Raw genomic sequence first — 19,862 nt, 5'->3', positions numbered from 1 at the left:
GCTGGTTTGGCGCACATAGGATTCCAGACCCTCAGCCAAGGGCTTGACCTTCACTTGCCCTCTGAAATGGGCTGAGCGAGCCACTCAGTTGTACCATAACATAACAGAAAAGTCAAAAAGGAATAATTCAGGATGGACCACTGGACAGAGGAGGGACGTCTTCATTTGTGGGGTAGTAAATGTTTGGAAATCTTTATTCTGGAGGGACTGTTGAAGCTCCATCATTGAGTATGTTCAAGACAGAGACTGATACATTTCTAGGTACTAATACCAGCAAGGGATATAGGGACAGTCTAGGAGATGACATTGAATTGGATGATTAATCACAATCTGAAATGGTGAAGCATGTTTGAGGGGTTGAATGGACTACTCCTGCTCCTATGTTCCTTACCAATCTACCTGTTATTACAATATGGTAAACATGGAGTATCCATGTACAACCTTCATCTGATTTCAATACACAAGACCTTTGTGAACTACAATAATTTTTAAAACAGACACATACTGAATTAAATGATTGCTGTGATCATTTGACTACAATTTGTGGCAAATCCAGGAGATGCAATGAGGAATAAACAAAAGCATATGCCCAATACTCAGCATCAGTCATGATCCTAGGAGAAAGTGAGGACTGCAGATGCTGGATGTCAGAGCTGAAAACGTATTGCTGGAAAAGCGCATCAGGTCAGGCAGCATCCAAGGAGCAGGAGAATCGACGTTTCGGGCATGAGTCCTTCCTCAGCATCATTCATGATCCCTCAGATACTGAATGGGTTTTGATCACTTGCAAAAATACCTGCACACCCTCCAAGATTGGACTGATAAGTGGCAAGTAACACATGCTGTAGCAAGCAATGACTATCTCCAACAAACAGAATCTATCCATCAGCCTCTGATGTTCATTTGCATAGCCATCATTGAATACCCCACTCTCAACAGCCTGCTGGTTATCACTGACCAGAAACTGGCCATTTAAACATTGTGCCTTAAGACAGAGGTTAGGATTTTCGTGGCAATAACCTCCTGTCTGCCCGAAGGCAGTCCAAGGCACAAAGAATGATAGAATACTCCCCATTTGCCTCAATGACTGAGGCTCTGACCACACTCAAAAAGCTTGACGCCATCCAGGAGAAAACTTCCACCTGATTGGCCCCACATCAATTACATTCAACACTCACTCTCTCTTCCACCAATGCACAGTGGCAGCAGGGTGTACAAGATGCTTGGCAGCAACATGCCCAGGCTCTCTCGATAGCATCTTCTCGATCCAGAACCTCTGCCTGCTAGAACAGTGCTGATGTTAAACCAACATTACTGAGCAGACGGCATTGCTGCCAAACGCCGCCCTTTATTGCCCCTCACTAACTATATTGAGAAGGATGTGGAGGTGCCAGTGTTGGGCTGGGGTGGACAAAGTCAGAAGTCACATGACACCAGGTTATAGTCCAACAGGTTTATTTGAAATTACAAGCTTCCAGAGCACTGCTCCTTCGTCAGGGGAAGCTCTGAAAGCTTGTGATTTGAAATAAACCTGTTGGACTATAACCTGGTGTCATGTGACTTCTGACAGTGTGGAGAATGGGCCTTGTTTGAACTCCTATAGTTGAAACCTCCAAAACTCTTTGATGTGATTTTTTTTATATCTGACTAGCATTTAATGCAATTTTGGGGTCAACCTCCATGGTCACTTGCACTGAAACCAGTTTCCCATTTGCAGATTTTTATGATGTTTTACGAACCAAATTTAAAATCTCAGCGAGAATGTTGGGAGTTAATTGACAGTGACTTCGACAATTTAGTTCAGATTGCTAGCTCGGAACATAGCCGCCACAGTTTCATTTTGCTTGTCTGCTTAGGCTGTTGACTTAAAAGAAACTAATTTTCTTGTTTAAAGGCAGAATGCTGTTGGCATCATCAACTGAGGTTGTCGGTTGGAGTTACTGAGGCAGACAGCTGAAAGGAGCTGAATTAACAAGCGTATTTGAGAAGGCAGAGATAACTAAAGCTCACCTAGCTAATGACTGTATCTCCATGGCTGATAAATCACACAGTTAACCTGTAGAGACAGATGCGCTTGGCAAAGACAATGAGGTAATTGTCCCAAGCAGCCCTATAGCTAGACCTCACATTCTGTGCCAACAGTCCCAATCGACACACGGAGACTTTAAAAAATGATATAAACTCGCTGGTTCCATCAGGACGTTTCAGTCACAGTACGGGAATGATGGATGGCAGAGGTGTCTAATTAAGACGCACGTGGGTCTGAGATTGCCTGGGGAGACTGGTATGAATTCACATCCATCTACATGTTCTAAAACAAGAGACCCCAACGAACCTTAGTAATGCATCCCTCAGCCAGCGGGGGCTTTTCTTATCAATTTATCTGGTGCATTTGTTTCTCCAAGTCAGGAATACTAATTACTGCACAAACGAAGAGATTTCTTAACCCTATCTATAGACTGAGTGGAAGGGTTTGATATCCCTGCATTGCCAATAAGGACTTCAGAACAGCCCTGGAGAAAGCATGTCATGTGTTGAGTTTGAGCAAGTCATATGAGTTATGCAACCACTTTGTATGTACTTCTTTATAAAAAGGACAGAATGGAACTCTTTCTCCCGAAATAAATGCTGTTGAGTCATAGAACTGCACAACACGGAAACAGACCCTTCAGTCTAATTCACCCATACTGACCAGACATCCTAATTTGATCTAGTCCCATTTGCCAGCAGCTGGTCTATATCTCTCTAAACCCTTCCTAATCATGAGGCTAGCAATCAACTGAAAATTCTAAAATTGAGAGTATGTAGGAATCTCGGTAGGTTAAGATGTCATAAGATTAATGGTGAAAATGTGTTGCTGGTTAAAGCACAGCAGGTTAGGCAGCATCCTAGGAACAGGAAATTTGACGTTTCGGGCCAGAGCCCTTCCTGATGAATTTCCTGTTCCTAGGATGCTGCCTAACCTGCTGTGCTTTAACCAGCAACACATTTTCAGCTCTGACCTCCAGCATCTGCAGACCTCACTTTTTACATAAGATTACTGGGCCAAGGTAGCTAGACGGAGTTCATCAGCTGCACTCTGGTCGAGTGCTGTAACAGGCTCTGGGGTTTGCACAGTCTTGTTCTTAAGTTCCCATCCTGCTGGGGCGGTGTGAGACTTGCCAAGGCAAAAGCAGCCAGGGTTTAGTCTTGGGTTCACAATGTTCGAAAATAGTTTCCCCATTGGTTAAGGAAGTGACTGATATTTATTGGGTGTCATGTCAAGACTGGTCATATACTTGCCAATTCCAAACAGGTTTTCCTGGCTGTGTACAGGATGCGCCTGATCCCAGTAAATAAAGGTACTCTGTCTCCTCATGATCATCTGCATCAGCAAATATAGATGACCCAAGCTATCGTCAGGAGGCAATGGAACCCCACCACCTCCTGGTGAATTCACTGGCTAGGATTCTGACCCACTAAGTGCATGAAGATAGATTTAGCTTGTCTAGACATTCTGGTGCCAGTTGTGTTACAGCTGCCAATTGAAAGTTCTCCAACTGAAATGAAATCCCATAATCATCTTATTATGATGGATCCATGTGCAAATATAGTGGGCTTGTTATCTCAATCAATATTTTGCAGGCACAGGAAGATGCGTTGGGTGCAATAAAATAAACGAGATAAAAAGGGACAGAATTTGTTCCTAAATGTAATGACAAGATAAAAAGCACCTTGCAGTGGCCACACTCACCCAATCACCAAAGTAATCTTTTAAAGTACTTTCCCAAAGTTATTTTGTAAGCTGGCTGCAACTAAGTTAGAGCAGGAAGAAAAGACTAGTTGGTTCATCTGATTCAGTGCAAGTCAATAGGGAGAAGGGTGGGTTTGGTGTAAATGCAATCACTTGTAATTTTAACCATATGCATAGATTATCACAGGAAGTGCCTTCTCTCTCTCTCTCTCTCTCTCTCTCTCTCTCTCACACACACACACACACACACACACACACACAATTTCTACAGAAATACCTTTTTCTTATACATGGGCTTTGCTGGTTAGGAATTTATTGCCAGTCCCTCATTGCCCAGAGGGTCGTTAAGAGTCAACCACATGACTGTGGGTCTGGAGTCACTATCAGACCAGGTAAGGTTGGCAGATTTTCCTCCCCTGTCCGCTTTGGGGATTCTTTCAAGTTTAGATGGCCCAAATACAGGGCTGCTGCCTTCTTTGTAGAGTTAGCAAAATGAGAACCCAGAGTTACAAAGTAAAGGTGCAGCTGGAGCACCTGATTCAGTGAAAATGTTTCCTGAGGCTGAACAATACAGTACGTGAGCCACATTTCGAAGATCAAGCCCAGCACGGGAGGAGAGAGAGATCGAGCCCAGTGTGGGGCTGAGAGAGGGAGTGAACCCGTTGAGGGGGGGAGACAGGGATCAAGCCCAGTCTGGAGAGGAGAGAGAGATCGAACCCAGTGAGGGGGGAGAGAGAGATCGAGCCCAGTGAGGGGTGGGCGAGAGAGATAAAGCCCAGTGAGGGAGGAGAGAGAGATCGAGTCCTGTGAGGGGGGGGGGGGGGAGATTGAGCCCAGTGATGGGGGAGAGAGAGATCGAGCCCAGTGAGGGGAAGGGAGAGAGATCAAGCCCAGTATTGGGGGAGAGAGGGATCGAGCCCAGTGTTGGGGGAGAGAGGGATCAAGCCCAGTGAGGGGGTGAGAGAGGGATCGAGCCCAGTGAGGGGGTCAGAGAGGGATCGAGCCCAGTGGTGGGGGGGAGAGAGAGAGAGATCGAGCCCAGTGGTGGGGGGTAGAGAGAGAGAGATCGAGCCCAGTGTGAGGGGAGGGAGATCGAGCCCCGTGAGGGAGGGGGGAAGGGGGAGGAGAGAGATCGAGTCCATTGCGGGGGAAGTGGGGGGGTGGAGAGATTCAGCCCAGTGCTGGGGGAGATCGAGTCCTTGTGGGGAAAGCCCAGCGTAAAGTAACTGCAGGCCCATGGCTGAAGAAGGACTGTAATCTGGAAATTGCAACGTTGTTTCTTATTTACTACAGTATGTTGAGAAGAACTTTCATGTCAAACTTCTGTGTTGTTTTCTCCTTTTTACCTAAGATTCTGTTCCTACGTACCTTGTACCTAAGATGGCATCTTGAATGACAACATTGTAAACTTTTCACTGTACTCCTGTATCCCTGGGCATGAGTACATTTGATATTAAAACCTAATTCTAAAGTTCAATAACGAACCAGATGGATTGCTATGACAATTGATAGTGGTTGATATTTGGTCAACCTTTTATTATTGAATTCAAATTTTACCATCTGCCTTGATGGGATTTGAACCCATTAGGCTAAACTCTGGATTACTAGTTCGGTGATATTAACACTACCCATCGCCTTCCTGACACATGGATATTTACTTAACATCCACCATCATCCAGTAACCAAGGAAATTAAACACTTAAAAATGATCAACAAATATTCGCTGATTATTTTACCAACAAATGCACAGAGGGGTTGAAATTCAACATTCATTTTCTGCTCCTAATTTTCAGGCTTAACTTGAAATGATATCTTGTAATTATCTTATGGATCACAAGAAATGTTTGCATAGAGTAGGACCATTTTGCCAATTGTGCCCCTGAAGCTATATACTCCAATCCCAATTTAATATCTTTTCACTACCCCTCTCTAAGAGCTGAGATCAAATCAGCCCCCATAGCTACGTGATAACACATCACATATTTCAGTAATATCAGTGGATAAACATATTCTCATCCCTCCCTTTGTATTTTTCATTACTGATATTCAGCCTTCTACACGTCTTCCAACCAGGAGAATAATTCATTATTGCTGATTTCATCATTTAATATAATTTGGTGTTGCACTCTCTGCAGAACATAATTTGAGACTCTCCTATTCATTTGGGTTTTATCATAGTTTAGTGCCAATGCACCACCACTTAAAATGCTCCCAAGCTACAGAACCAGGCAGTGGATCCACATCCTTTATGCTGACTGCAGTAGAACAGACTGCAGCAGAGCAGGGATTGTAGGTGGATGTCCAAGGATGGAGAAGCAATGGCAGGCCTCCCACTGAGACAGCAGCAAGCAAGGTGGGAGCTGCAGATTACAGAGACAGAGTGTGTGAGAGATTGAGAGTGAGAGTGACAGAGTGAGAGAGGTAGAGAGAGATGGAAAGAGGGTGCCTCATGAAGGAAAGGTGGTTTTGTTTTAATTTAAAACCCAACAGCTGTCTAGCAACCAACCACAAAAAAGCCAGTAGCCACAGCTGTAGCTCAGTCGCAAAGATGGTGGCTGTGTGTGCACGCCTGTGTACAAGTGCAAGTGGGTCAGTGTTGCATGTTTGTGTGTGTGTGTGTGTGTGTGTGTGTGTGCACGTACATTTGCATGCGTGTATGTGTGTTTGTGTCACCCATTCCACCACCTCCGTAGTTCTCCATGGGTTTCATTTTGATATCTTCAATATCTCCAATTTGATTGGTCCAACGATGGCTATGCCTCCAGCCATTGCGACCTAAGCTCTGGAATTTTTTCCTTACACGTCTTAGTCTCTAAATCTTACTTTCCTTCTTTAAAACATTTCCTAAAACCTACTTCTCTGCTTGCACCTTTAACCATCTGACCTAATCCCTACCGTATATCTTGGTGAGCTCTTTTATAATGCCCTTCTGAAGTGCCTGGTGATCTTGGTGAGCTTGGTCAGATTATCAGGGATGAATCGTCGTTCAGGTTTCCCATTCCAACAGCATGAGAGACAGTAAAACACAGGGAGTCCCTTCGCCCCACTCTCAGGTCCCCATTGTACAGAAGGCCACCTACTCATCCTGTTAAGGTGGAACTTGGAGAGAAGGAGGTGCAATGGAGCCGCCTTCATTTTGTGACTTTGATGTGGTGAGACTTCCCTGCCTCAGGTCCTGGGCGCATCTCTTTGGGCCTGGAATTGGGTAAAGGGACGGGGATTTAATTGGTTCGCTGGCTCAAACGCTAACCCTTGGCGATTTCTCCTGGAGGCAGGCATTCTGGCTGCCTGTAGGTTGCTTAATGTGTAAATGGAGATATGCCTTCCAGCTGATCTCACCCATTTGAGACAAGTGGGACCCAGAGAAATTTCTGGCCTTGTATCATGGACATGGCAATCCAGGCGATGGGTAAGCACAATGAAATCAATCCTCCCATTGACATGTTGGTGTTGACAATCAGCTATGCTGGCTCGCCTGCAGAGAATCATGACAAAATTGCACTAACTCGTCTTTCCACCTTCCTTACTCATTCTCATTCTTAAAAACATGCATCCAAAGTCTTTCCACAGTGATCTACCCCGGAACAGCAAAAGCTGCAGGAACAGAAATAGGCCATTCAGCCCATCAAGTCCGCTCTGCCATTCAATGAAATCCTAAATAGTATATTCATTTTCAAGTCATGTATATTGTTAATAATTGTGGCCTCCCCTGAGCTGATCCCTGTGACACTCCACTAGTTTCAAGTTGATATCCTGAAAATTGCCCCTTTATCCCACCTCTTAGACTTCTATTAATTAGCCAATCCTCTAATTGTGCTAATACACCACTTCCAACACCATGGGCTCTTATCTATTATCTGAAATTATTCAGCAAGATAACCCCACCCTGACCTGAGATTGCTTGCTAACATTGGGTCAGAGGTCAGCAGTGCACTGGATTCCCGTCATGCCACACTTCAGGTGACAGTGTTCATTTGATGAACTTTGAACGTCCCCAACCTACAAAGTATTAAACGGTTCTTTTGACAAGCATTTATAAATGTAACAAAACAAACTATGTAAAAGTGAGTCTGCTTCAAAGAACATATTGTGCCATTTCAGATTAAGAATTATGGAGAACCAATGCATTTGGACGTTCCTCAGTGATTTGTCAAGCTCCTGTCAGATGCTTGACCCTCTCCAGATGGTGAAGGAATGAAAGTCAACTTGCTTCTCATGCAACAACTGGCGAATCTGGCAGCAGCACTGAGAGATCAGCCAGCTCTCATAAGATGTTGCTTTTCTGCTTCCCAGGAATCATTCAATTCGGCGGTCATGGTTCACAGGGTGAATGCACTTTCCAAGGCAGAACAGGGCCCCATGGACTCAGGGGATTCCTGGTGCTTCGGCTGATTGAAGCTAGGGGTTGCTCACAGCAATTTCCTGGGCCTCCCCGGTCAGAAAGGGCATGCGCATCAAGCCAACATTGTCCAATTCTGGAGCTTCCGGACAGATTGGGCATTGGAGCTGGGGACAGACTAAAGTAAGGGAACCCTTCATAGTTATCCTGAGCCATACGTGAGGAGTGCTATTCAGCCTGACCTTGACAGAACTCACATATACAAAGCTGAGATCTCCCAGTACAGTGACAGCACTGAAAACTCATTATCATCAGCTCCATGTACTGCTTCTGTCTTCCCAATTGTATTCGGTGCTAAGGGATAAATGAAAAGCCTACACCGAGAATTTGAGGGTCTCTGCCCACAGCCCTCTCTCTTGGGGTGATCTAGATGCAAGATCCAAGTTTACGATACTATATACCAAGCAGGGAAACTGCACTGAGAGGGAGGCTGGGTTAGAGATCAGATGACAGTGCAGCCTCAACTCCCTGACACATAACCCCATGCTTACTTGGAACTTGGAAGCAGAAAACTAGCCTTTTAGTTTTTTTGAAAGCACCATCAACTAAGAGCTAGGAAATGCTGGCTCTCTCATTTGCAACTGCTCTGAGCAATAGCTTTTGCCGGTTTGCTGTTCGTCAAAAGTGGTGGCATTCTGATGATTAGTTTCAATCTGGTTATTCTCCAGAGCAGACTTTGTGCTTGAGTGGCAGCAAATAGTGCCATCCGCAGCGAGGGAAGGAGGTTACCTCTGAAGAAGGTGATTGTTTAATAATAAAGCAACCACTCACAGTCCCCACAAGGTTTGGCTGTGTAAATACCACAGGTTTAAAATGAGCTGGGACTTGAAACACCGTCTGCTCATTTTCCCCTGAAAGGCACACGATTAGATGTTTCTCAGGTACTCATGTGGAATCCCGAAATGTACTTGTTTCAGTTAACACTTCCAATTTATCAAGTTACTTTTTGCTGAGCTACCTCACAGGCTGAAGCGCTGAGGCTTTTCTGATCTGTTTGACTTTGGGATGCACTGCCTAAATCAGTGGAACATTATCGAATATTCAAATTACATCTAAGCCCATTAAATCGGAAACAGGACATTGGATAATTGGATCAAGCATTTCAGAATACTCAGTTGGAGTCAAGTTTGTTTATAGCTGTTGTTTGAACCCAAGGATTGAATTACAGCCTTGGACTAACTCCCTAGCAACAGGCTTCACAAATAAAATTCACGGTTTCTGCTTCGGCTGATTCATTGGATTTTTATTTAAGAAATTTTGGGGCAGCAAGTCAGTTCCCGCAAAGAATCAACCAGGGATTGCTGTCTGTGGCATCGACACTGCAGGTTCATGTCTCTGAACTGCCTGTGGTTTAATACAAGGTTATTAAAGGGTTAGTAAATACGACATGGCAATACCCTGGAAAAGTGTGAAGTGATTTATTTTGGAGGGTCGAATTTGAATGCAGATTACAGGGTTAAAGATAGGATTCTTGGCAGTGTGGAGGAACAGAGGGATTTTGGGATCCACATCCATTGACACCCGAATTGATAGGATTGTTAAGAAGGCATGTTGTGTGTTGGCTTTCATTAGCAGGGGGATTGAAATTAAGAGCTGTGTGGCTTTGCTGCAGCTCTATAAAGCCCTGCAGCTCTATAAACACTTGGAATATTGTGTTTAGTTCTAGTCACCTCATTATTGGGAGGATGTGGAAACTTTAGAGAGCATGCAGAGTTGATTTACCAGGATGCTGCCTGGACTGGAGGGCATGTCTTATGAAGAAAAGTTGAGGGAGCTAGGGCTTTGCTCATTGGAACAGAGAAGGATGAGAGGTGATGTGATAGAGGTGTATAAGATGATGACAGGTATAGATAGAGTGGGATAGCCAGAGACTTTTTCCCCAGGGTGAAAATGAGGGGACATAATTTTAAGGTGATTGGAGGAAGGTTTCGAGGAGATGTCAGAGGTAGGGTCTTTACACAGAGAGTGGTGAGTGCATGGAATGCACTGCCAGCTGTGGTAGTAGAGTCAGATACATTAGAGATATTTAAGTGACCCTTGGATTGGCACATGGATGATCGTAAAATGTAGGGTATGAAGGCTAGTTTGATCTTAGAGTAGGATAAAAGGTCGGTACAACATTAAGGGTTGAAGGGCCTGTACTGTGCTGTACTGTTCTATGTTGTATACGTTGTGAAAAAGAGAAAGAGAGGGAAAGGTGGGAGGCTTAAGGCAGGGAGCTCCACAACTTGGCATGCAGAGAGTTGAAGAGACAACCACCAAGACTTGAGCAAAGTCAGGTCCTGGCACCAGAATGGGAAGAGTGTAGATCTCTCAAGGATTGTAAAGATGGAGAGGTTACAAGTGACAGTGAGGTCATTGAGGGTTCTGAACTTTGGATGAGAATATTAAATCTCAGGAATCCCTGAATTAGGGACCCAAGTGGGTGATCGAGTACCGGGGTGACTGACCAAAGTAACTTGACATGAGTTGATATCCAACAGCTGAACATTTTTGATGAATGCACACAAACAAAGGGTAAGATAATCCATTGGAATAGCTGGCAACAATTGATAATGACGGCACGGATGAAGATTTCATCAGTTTCAGACTGAGACGGACACAGCTGATGTTATGCTGCTGTACTGAACTGGTAACAATCATGGTGCCCTGGCTCTCTAATACCTGCCGGCCAATAAGAAGCTAGCAGTGTCTTGAGTCCTAAGAACCATCAGTCGAGATGCGCTTTTCTGTAGGCCTCAAGCACAGGCCTGCTTTTATCTGTGGTTTGCCACGGATAACCATTGTACAATTCACCATGATGAGTCTACTCAAAAAATAAAGAGAAAAAAGAACAGCAAAGGGGCACCTTGGGCTTTCCCTTGTGATGGCCAGAATGCAGCATTTTCATTCCAACGTGAGGAGACATCTCCAAAAGATAGTGCAAAACTCCCACCAGGATATCTCCTGTACTCTGTTAACGGATTTGTGTGACTTTTCTGTGGCTGAGAACTCACTAACATTCGACCATCACTGGATTTCTCAAAAAAGCAGTGGAACTAACGTTCCCAGAATCCAAATTCAAATGCGGACAGAGCTTGTTGAAGTGTACTGCATAAAAAGACTGCTGTGATGTCCACTCACAATGTTGTTAGCAAAATACTGACAAAGAGCACATTCATGTTGATGCTACAGAATTGCGAAAACAAGAATTATCCCCCAGTGTCTGCCTGTACCTGGTACAGAAACTGGAAAATCTCATTACAATCAGTGACCATTCACAAACCATTAAACAATATCAATAGAACTTTATTTTAGGCCCAATCAATGTTGCTCATTCAGAAGCTGTTTTCTTCCATTCACTGTCAGCAGCAATACCATGTCATTTGAACTAGTTATTTGAGCTGTCCCTCTGAGTCAGGGCATTGAGCTTTCAATATGTGAGTACTTAATTGACATATTGTCTCAAAAAGAGAAACCTGAGGCCTAATTGTGGGAGCGGGCACATTAAGGGTCAACTAGCTCCCAGTCCCCAGTGCTGAGAAAGCATGTTGAATTGTGCGTAGAATCTTTACAGTGAAGACAGAGGTCATTTGGCCCATTGAGGCTGCACCAACCCTCTAAACAGCATACCCCCCCTCCCCACATCTGTAACCCCCACATTTATTGTGGTCAACCCATTAATCCTGCACATCCTTGAACTCTATAGTGTATTTGACTATGGCTTATCTACCTAACCTGCACACCTTTGGACCGTGGGAGGAAACCAGAGCACCCACACAGACACAGAGAGAACATACAAACTCCACACAGACAGTTGGAATTGAACCCATGCCCCTGGAGCTGTGAGGCTGCAGTACTAACCACTGAGTCACCATGCCACCCAGTCAGCATACTGGAGTTGACTGCTCGGCTTCTCAGCCTATCACAGGCATCAATCGAGCTGCCCTGGCTTTCTAATAACAATCAGCCAATAAGAGGGCGGCACGGTGGCACAGTGGTTAGCACTGCTGCCTCACAGCGCCTGAAGACCCGGGTTCAATTCCCGACTCAGGCGACTGACTGTGTGGAGTTTGCACGTTCTCCCCGTGTCTGCGTGGGTTTCCTCCGGGTGCTCCGGTTTCCTCCCACAGTCCAAAGATGTGCGGGTCAGGTGAATTGGCCATGCTAAATTGCCCATAGTGTTAGGTAAGGGGTAATGTAGGGGTATGGGTGGGTTTCGCTTCGGCGGGTCGGTGTGGACTTGTTGGGCCGAAGGGCCTGTTTCCACACTGTAAGTCTAGTCTAATCTAATCTAATCTAAAAAGAGGCCGGCAACTTCTGGGTCCTAAGAGCTGTCAGTCGAGATGTGCTTTTCTTAAGCAGAGGCCTGCTTTTATCAGTGGTTTACCTTTCAGTGGTGGGGGCAGGTAGATTTTTGTTTCCCCCCTTTTCCTTCTCGTGGGGATGGAGTGATTTTCAGATGTAGGAGTCATCGGGTCACCGAGTTTTTACAGCATGGAAATAAGTCCTGGTTACCAAGTCAGGAAATCAGCCAATATCCCCCGGGGCCAGGAAGGAAAGTCATTGGGGAGTTGCGGTCCTTCAGCGGTCATTAATTGACCACTCGAGGGCATTAATTGTTGATGAGTGGAGTAAGTCTCCAATGGATCTCTTTATCCAGCACTTAATTGTTACATGGTGAGAAAAGGGGCAAGTACCTATTCCCACCCATAGGTGCTAGCACCAAAGGTACACTACGTTACTGGGGAAACTAGATAAGAGTTTTCACTTTGTGCACAATTAGTGAGCCAGGCACAAAAAGTGAGCTCATTTAGAGCCATTTCTGCTGCTCAATCCCAAACACTTTGCATATCTCCGAAAGTAAAATCTGTTCAAAACCTGGGCAATCAACAGGAATTATAGAATTTCTTCATAAACTGCTCGATTAACAACATATTCCTTGACATATTTAAGAACAATCTGCTGCTGTTTTATTAATGCAGCTGAAAATGGGCTTATCGCAAAAAAAAATGCATTGCTAATTAGAGACTAGTCCACCACCTGTGAGCAATCCGATTATAAATAACCAAAAATGAGCTCACAAAACCATATACTAACGTTTGCTAATTATATTGGTGTATAGCAGTCAGTTTCTTAGTAAATTAAAATGATAGATTTAAAAGCTTTTAAAACTTGCTAATTAGTGCCTTTGCAACTATTAAAGAGCTTAATTTTAAGAGCCTCTGAGGGCATACAAACGGTCACCATCATTAGGAAGTTGCCATGGTGATCAGTTTGATCTATAGCCAGTTTTGCACTTGGGGTTGTGTTTTAGTGATTTTTTTTTAAACAGCAGAAAAGATTTTGGAAACTTGCTTTGTGCTGGATGTAATTTGTTCTCATGGCATTGGCAAACTTAAACTTAACTCCTTTCTTCTGATGAGGTATAAACAATAGCTCAACATCCCAACTCTCGCTGATGGATCCTGGAGTTTTCATCACATGACCCCCTGCTTCAAAGTTCTCTGTCTCCATTACAGGCCCGTCCTCTGGGCGCATTGACTCCCCATTAGTATTGGAAATGAAAACAGAACCTTTAACTTGGACAAGGATTGTAAATCAAGCAAAACCCACTCTAACAGAATACTGGATCTGGTACTTTGTTATCCTGGCACTTTCAACTTGATGTTCATGAAACAACTCCTCTCCCATCTCCTAGATTTTCACAAAAACAGAAGTCGCTGGAAAAGCTCTGCAGGTCTGGCAGCATCTGAGGAAGGGTCATTCAATTTCTCTCCGCAGATGCTGCTAGACTTGCTGAACTTTTCCAGCAATTTCTATTTTTGCTTCTGATTTACAGCATCCACGGATCTTGTGTTTTTTATTTTCTGGGTGGGATACTCTTTGGAAGGTCGGTGTGGACTAAATGGTCTGCTTCCACACTGTAGGGATTCTATATAGGCCTGCACTTACTGTTTAAATTAGAGAATGCGATAAAGCACTTGATAAGTGTTCTTTCTAACTAGGAGCAATGAAAAGAGATGGATTAGAATGTCTCAGAACAGTGATGAGGATGTAGAATTAAGGAGTATGGATATTGCTTTCTCTCAATTGTCAACACCACAAGATTCTGAATAACATCCACACCTTTTCCTGCCACACTTACAGAGGAGTACAGCTCTTAGTCCGTGACAATGGTAAACATTTCAGTGGGAAACTGCACTCTACTCAATAGCTAAGCAGTCTCCCAGTCCCAGACTTGAAGCCCGACTTGTGCAGAGTTACTGAGAGACATGGCACCAATTAAGGCCACAAATTAGCATTTGTCTCTCTAAGCTCAAAGGAGAGAGAGAGAACAAGCAAGAACCTGCTCCTTCTGGAAGTGCAGATGTGTAAAAATTCATTGTGCTACTCTCCATGGGAAACACAGCCTGCTAACACTGACTGTCCAGGCTCACGCAGACAGAAGAACCAATTTGAATGAGGTACCAGGTGTTGGCCAGAGGCTATAAACCTGCACCCCAGTGGCAATCAGCATCTTCATATGAGAAGGAAAGGCTGAAGAAATCAGCCTTATACTTAATAACAGAGAGAGAGAAGATGTTAGAATGATTAATCTCTGCAATTCCCTGCATACCTGCTCTGAGGGAGGTTGTCTGCTCCAGTGAGTGTAGGGACTTCAGGAGGAAGGAAGCTTGAAGCAGTAGATGAGCACTGCACATCATTGTGTCCCGTTTACACTGCCTTATTCATGAATGGGGTTTAACAGACTACAAAAAACGGTGTAGGGAATGACCTTGAAGCTAGCTGCAAAAGGACAACGTTGAAAATGCTTTTTGTGGATCATTGAGCACTGTCATACATCAAACAGCAACACACAGGGTCGTAACACCTTCCAGCGAACAGATAACCCCCATAATGCAGCTCAATGGGCTCTCAGGAAGCTGAAATGTTCACACAGAGAACCACATTCATAATTAATGCTCTGTTTAAAATTATATTGAAGCCCCTATATCTGAAAGCCTCTGAATGCTTTCTCAGTTTCCAAAAGGCATTTGATAAGGTACCACACATTCCTCTACTCAATAGGATAGGACCCATTGGTGTTGCTGGTGGTATGTTCACATGGACAGAGGACTGGCTAACTGATTGAAATCAGAATGTTGGGTTAAGTGCAGCATTGTCAGGATGGCAACCTGTAACTAGCCAAGTACCACAGGGATCAGTGCTGGGAACACAATTATTTACAATATACATGAATGACTTGGATGAGGGAAGTGGCGGTACTATATCCAGGTTTGAAGATGACACAAAAATAGATCGGAGGGCTACTGGTGAGGATGACACAAAGAGTCTGCAGAGGGCTTTAGACAGGTTAGGTGAGTAGACAAGGACTTGGCAGATGGAATTTGACATGGAAAATGTGAGGTTATGCATTTTGGCAGGAAGAATAAAGAAGCTGAATATTACTTAAAGGGAGAAAGACTGCGGAAAGTGAGACAACAGAGGGATTGAATGAATCAGAAAAGTGATAGGAAGAACGGGGGAGCTGAATATTATTTAAAAATTTAAAAGTCTTAAAAAAGTAAAAAAGAAAACTGCAGTACAAAGGGATTTAGAGCTCCTTGTCCAAGAATACGGGCATTTATTTCAAAGGGAACAATGTGCAAAGGTAGCGAGTTCTTACTAGAATCATACATGTTATTAGTTAAACCATTCCAAGAATTCCTAATTTCAAATCTAATGTCAATCTTGCTTTTGTGCATCTCCTGCATAGCTGCAACCTTCATTCTGTCTAAGCACACTATGGTCTGTATGCCCTTGTTTGTTACGATCTGCTGCACAGCTCACAACACAACTTTTCACTGTAATCAGGTACATGTGACAACAATAAATCAAATCAAATACTGTGAACAATTTTGGTCCCTTCTTGAAGTAAAAGGAAGTTGGCAATGGAGCCAGTCCGGAGATGGTTGACTCCTGAGTATGAGGGGATTTTGTTCTGAGGAGAGATTGAGTAGGTTGCACCTGTAAGCATTTGAATTTATTGAAACTTTAGTGAAACAAATAAGATTCTTAGGGGGGGCTTTACAGGGTAGATGTAGAGAGGCTGTTTCCCCTTCTGGGAGAAGTCCGGAGGCATCAGCTGACAATAAGAAGTTGCCCATTCAAGACAAGATGGGAAGGAATTTCTTCTCTCAGAGAGGTAATGAATCTGGGGAATTCTTTACCACAGAGGGCGGTCAAGACTGTGTCGTTATTTATAATCAAGGGATAGACGAATTTTTAATCAGTAGGGGAATCAAGTATGAAATGTACTTCAAAAGTGGAATGCAAACTGAATATATCACAAGTCTGCATCATCAATTTGGGATAGGAAGGTGTTACAATGTATGAGATTATCGAGGCTGTAGCACTGCTGCCTCACAGCACCAAGGACCTGGGTTCGACTCCAGCTTTGAGTGACTGTGCAAGCTCCATACGGACATTGTCTGCGTGTCTTTCTTCTGGGTGCTCTGGTTTCCTCCCACAGTCCAAAGATGCGCAGGTTAGCTGGATTGGCTATGCTAAATTGCCCATAGTGTCCAGGGATGTGTTGAAGGTTTTTTTCCATAATGCAGACTAATTCTACAGGCTCATTCCCTGACCTGTGCTGGCTTTGAATCCTGCAGCCTTTTGACCTCATTTAGTTATTTCTCTCCATCTAAACATATGGTTTTTGAAAAGCTCTGGTCTCACACTCTTAATTAACTTCTGATTTTGTTGGTTAAGTCCTGAAACTGGCCTCAGCATCCTGATTTCGGGAGAAGATCTATTATCCAGTGTTCTCTTCCTGATCCTGTTTCAGGGACTCTGACTAGACAGTCACACCGATGTGACTAACATTAGATAATCCACAACTGCAGAGGAGATTTATTCACAGTTTCACTTACTTCTGCAGTTGTGGATTATGTGCAGTAGACCAGCATCAAACTTAGCCACTGCTGTACTGAATTATTTTGTCTTTCTGCCAGCATTCCTTCTTCTGATTGTAGAAGCTGGAATTCCTTCCTGGCAGATGGTTATATGGAGCATGGCTCTGTCCTCCTGCACTTGAGTGAGGTCAGTTTGACCAGACACTAACAGCATGCAGGCTACTCACTGCCAGAGCTGACCCTTAATCTAATGTTAGTCACATCGGTGTGACTGTCTAGTCGGAGTCCCTGAAACAGGATCAGGAAGGGAACACTGGATAATAGATCTTCTCCCGAAATCAGGATGCTGAGGCCAGTTTCAGGACTTAACCAACAAAATCAGAAGTTAATTAAGAGTGTGAGACCAGAGCTTTTCAAAAACCATATGTTTAGATGGAGAGAAATAACTAAATGAGGTCAAAAGGCTGCAGGATTCAAAGCCAGCACAGGTCAGGGAATGAGCCTGTAGAATTAGTCTGCATTATGGAAAAAAACCTTCAACACATTTTTCACTCAGTCCTCTCCCCTTCTCCTGTGAGCCCGAGGCCAGGGGGACTTTCTGCTGAGCTAGCCAATTCCCAGTAGCTGGGCACAAATGGAGTTCTACCCTACTTACCTGAACTTCGAGTTTGCCTAAAACCTTGGACACTGCTAGGGAGAGGTTCTCTCTCACCTTCTCATGCTCACCGTGTTGATATCAAACACTCCACGTATCATCATCTAAACAGATATAACCAGAGAGCCTAGATTTAACGGAAGGGGGCAGAGGGCTTAGAGGGGATGTGAGGAACATGTTTCCATTCAGATCATCATGGGAATCTGGAATTCACTGACTGTAAGGGCAGTGGAGGCAGAAACCCTCGTAACATTGAAGATATACTTAGATGTGCAGTTACAAGGCATAAAAGGCTATGGGGGCAAGTGCTGGAAAATGGGATTAGAATAGTTAGCCGGTGAGAATCATCATGGAATCCTTACAGTATGGAAGTAGGCTACTTAGCCCATCGAGCTCATACCAATCCTCTAAAGGGCATCCCACCCAGACCCATGACAGTCCCCATCCCTGCAATCCGACAATCCCCACAGCTAACCCACCTAACTTATACATCCCTGGTCACTATGGGCAATTTAGCATAGCCAATCCAGCTAACCTGTACACCTTTGGACTGTGGGAGGAAACCAGAGCACCCAGAAGAAAGACACGCAGACACGGGGAGAATGTCCGTGTGGAGCTTGCACAGTCACTCAAAGCTGGAGTCGAACCCAGGTCTTTGGTGCTGTGAGGCAGCAGTGCTAACCACTGAGCCACCCTGCTGCCAGTTGTTTATGACTATTACAGACTCAATGGGCTGAAGGGCCTTTTTCTGTGCTGCAGACATCTATGAGTCTATGATAGACCAGATTAGTGCAATAGCTTTCTTTCCCTAAGGGGAAGTGGTGAACTAGATGGATTTTTAACGCTGATTTCGTGGGCAAATTATTGATATGAGCTGTTTATTCCAAATATATTTAATTAATTGAATTTAAATTCCCTGGATATCATGGTGGGGCATGAACCAATCTCTCATAATTGTTAAACCAAGTCACTGAATTAAAGGCCCAACAACACATTCACAATGCTACTTTCCCTTATACCCCTATGAATTAGTCAGTAATTCAATATCACAATGGCTACACATGTATGCAAAAGCTCTTCAGTCACAGACAGAGAATATTAAACAGAAACAAAACCCTCCAGGATGTCCAAGGCCTGTTCCACTAAACAAAGCAAGAGTGCATTGATTAAATCAGATGCTCACTGACCCCTATCTGCTGGTGTCAGGATGTAAGTGCAGTGATGGACATGAAGCCTGACCACACTTCTGAAATGTGCAAGAGTCATGGCCAGTGAGATGCCAATCACCCTGGGCTGTTTACTGCCCACCAGAAATTGGAATATTCCGTGTTAGTAACCCTTTCTTAATGGATTGGGTTTCAGAATGATCTCAAGATGCTATAAAGTGGGAATTTTTGCAGCAGAGTTCAAAGTGCTTCAAAATCTGGCAGAGTGGGTAAAAACAAAACCCACCTGTAAAGTGTTGCCAGTACATCACATGGTAATGAAGGTCTGTATGCTTCTATTCCACATTACCAATATGTGAAATGTCAAATTATACCTTTATTTAAAAAGTGCATTGTAATTTCTTACAGTAAATCCTCCGAATCCCCAATTCTTTACGTGTAACTTGCAATATCGATGAGGTATGATCATCTCCTGCAGTGAAATAAGCCTCCCTTTATTTACATGTGTACAATATATGGGCTTTGACCAGCCAGCTCAGAGCCAACCCCTAGAGTGAGGCGACTCTTTGAGACTCTTGTTTATTTTTTTTTTGTTTTTCTCTCTTCCAAACACCATTTATTTATCATTCACATAGTCAGCCGGATTCTTCCTCATTGACATTTCATGTTCATTTGTGGCCCAGGTATAAATAAGATATGAGATCACAAATGGTGGAACAATCCATAACACTTGACCCTTGAATCGCCTCCATGTATTGGGTATGCCTTTAGAGAAATAATTTGCAAATGCCCTTTGTTCAAATGGAGAGATGGTATAGGTGATAATGTGCCGCACTTTGATCAAGTTTCCAAAGTGGCGACCCATTTTGTGGCCACTTATTTAGAAGTTCTTCTCCTGTCCGACCTTGGCTCCGACAGTAATGGCGGCGCCTCTCCTCCCGCATGGAGACTCTTGTTTATATCTGTCAGCCAGGGCTCCCTGATTGGCCCAGGTTAACAACCTCAATCAGGGATCTCATACACAGTAAGATCC

At 44.0% G+C, this 19,862-nt stretch overlaps 2 protein-coding genes across 2 annotated transcripts in view; both read right to left on the bottom strand.

The window, feature by feature from the left end:
* LOC132828968 (receptor-type tyrosine-protein phosphatase delta-like) overlaps positions 1–19,862 on the bottom strand; it is a 481,828-nt gene that overhangs the window by 267,995 nt on the left and 193,971 nt on the right. The gene's annotated exons all lie outside the window — the stretch shown is intronic.
* On the bottom strand, positions 19,432–19,766 carry LOC132829126 (cytochrome b-c1 complex subunit 8-like). The gene has a single exon (XM_060846448.1). It carries the CDS (start codon positions 19,692–19,694, stop codon positions 19,446–19,448), a length of 249 nt encoding a protein of 82 aa, XP_060702431.1. The 5' UTR covers positions 19,695–19,766; the 3' UTR covers positions 19,432–19,445.

Source organism: Hemiscyllium ocellatum, chromosome 28, assembly GCF_020745735.1.
Source record: "Hemiscyllium ocellatum isolate sHemOce1 chromosome 28, sHemOce1.pat.X.cur, whole genome shotgun sequence".
Taxonomy (NCBI): domain Eukaryota; kingdom Metazoa; phylum Chordata; class Chondrichthyes; order Orectolobiformes; family Hemiscylliidae; genus Hemiscyllium; species Hemiscyllium ocellatum.
This window is presented reverse-complemented; position numbering and strand designations above follow the sequence as displayed.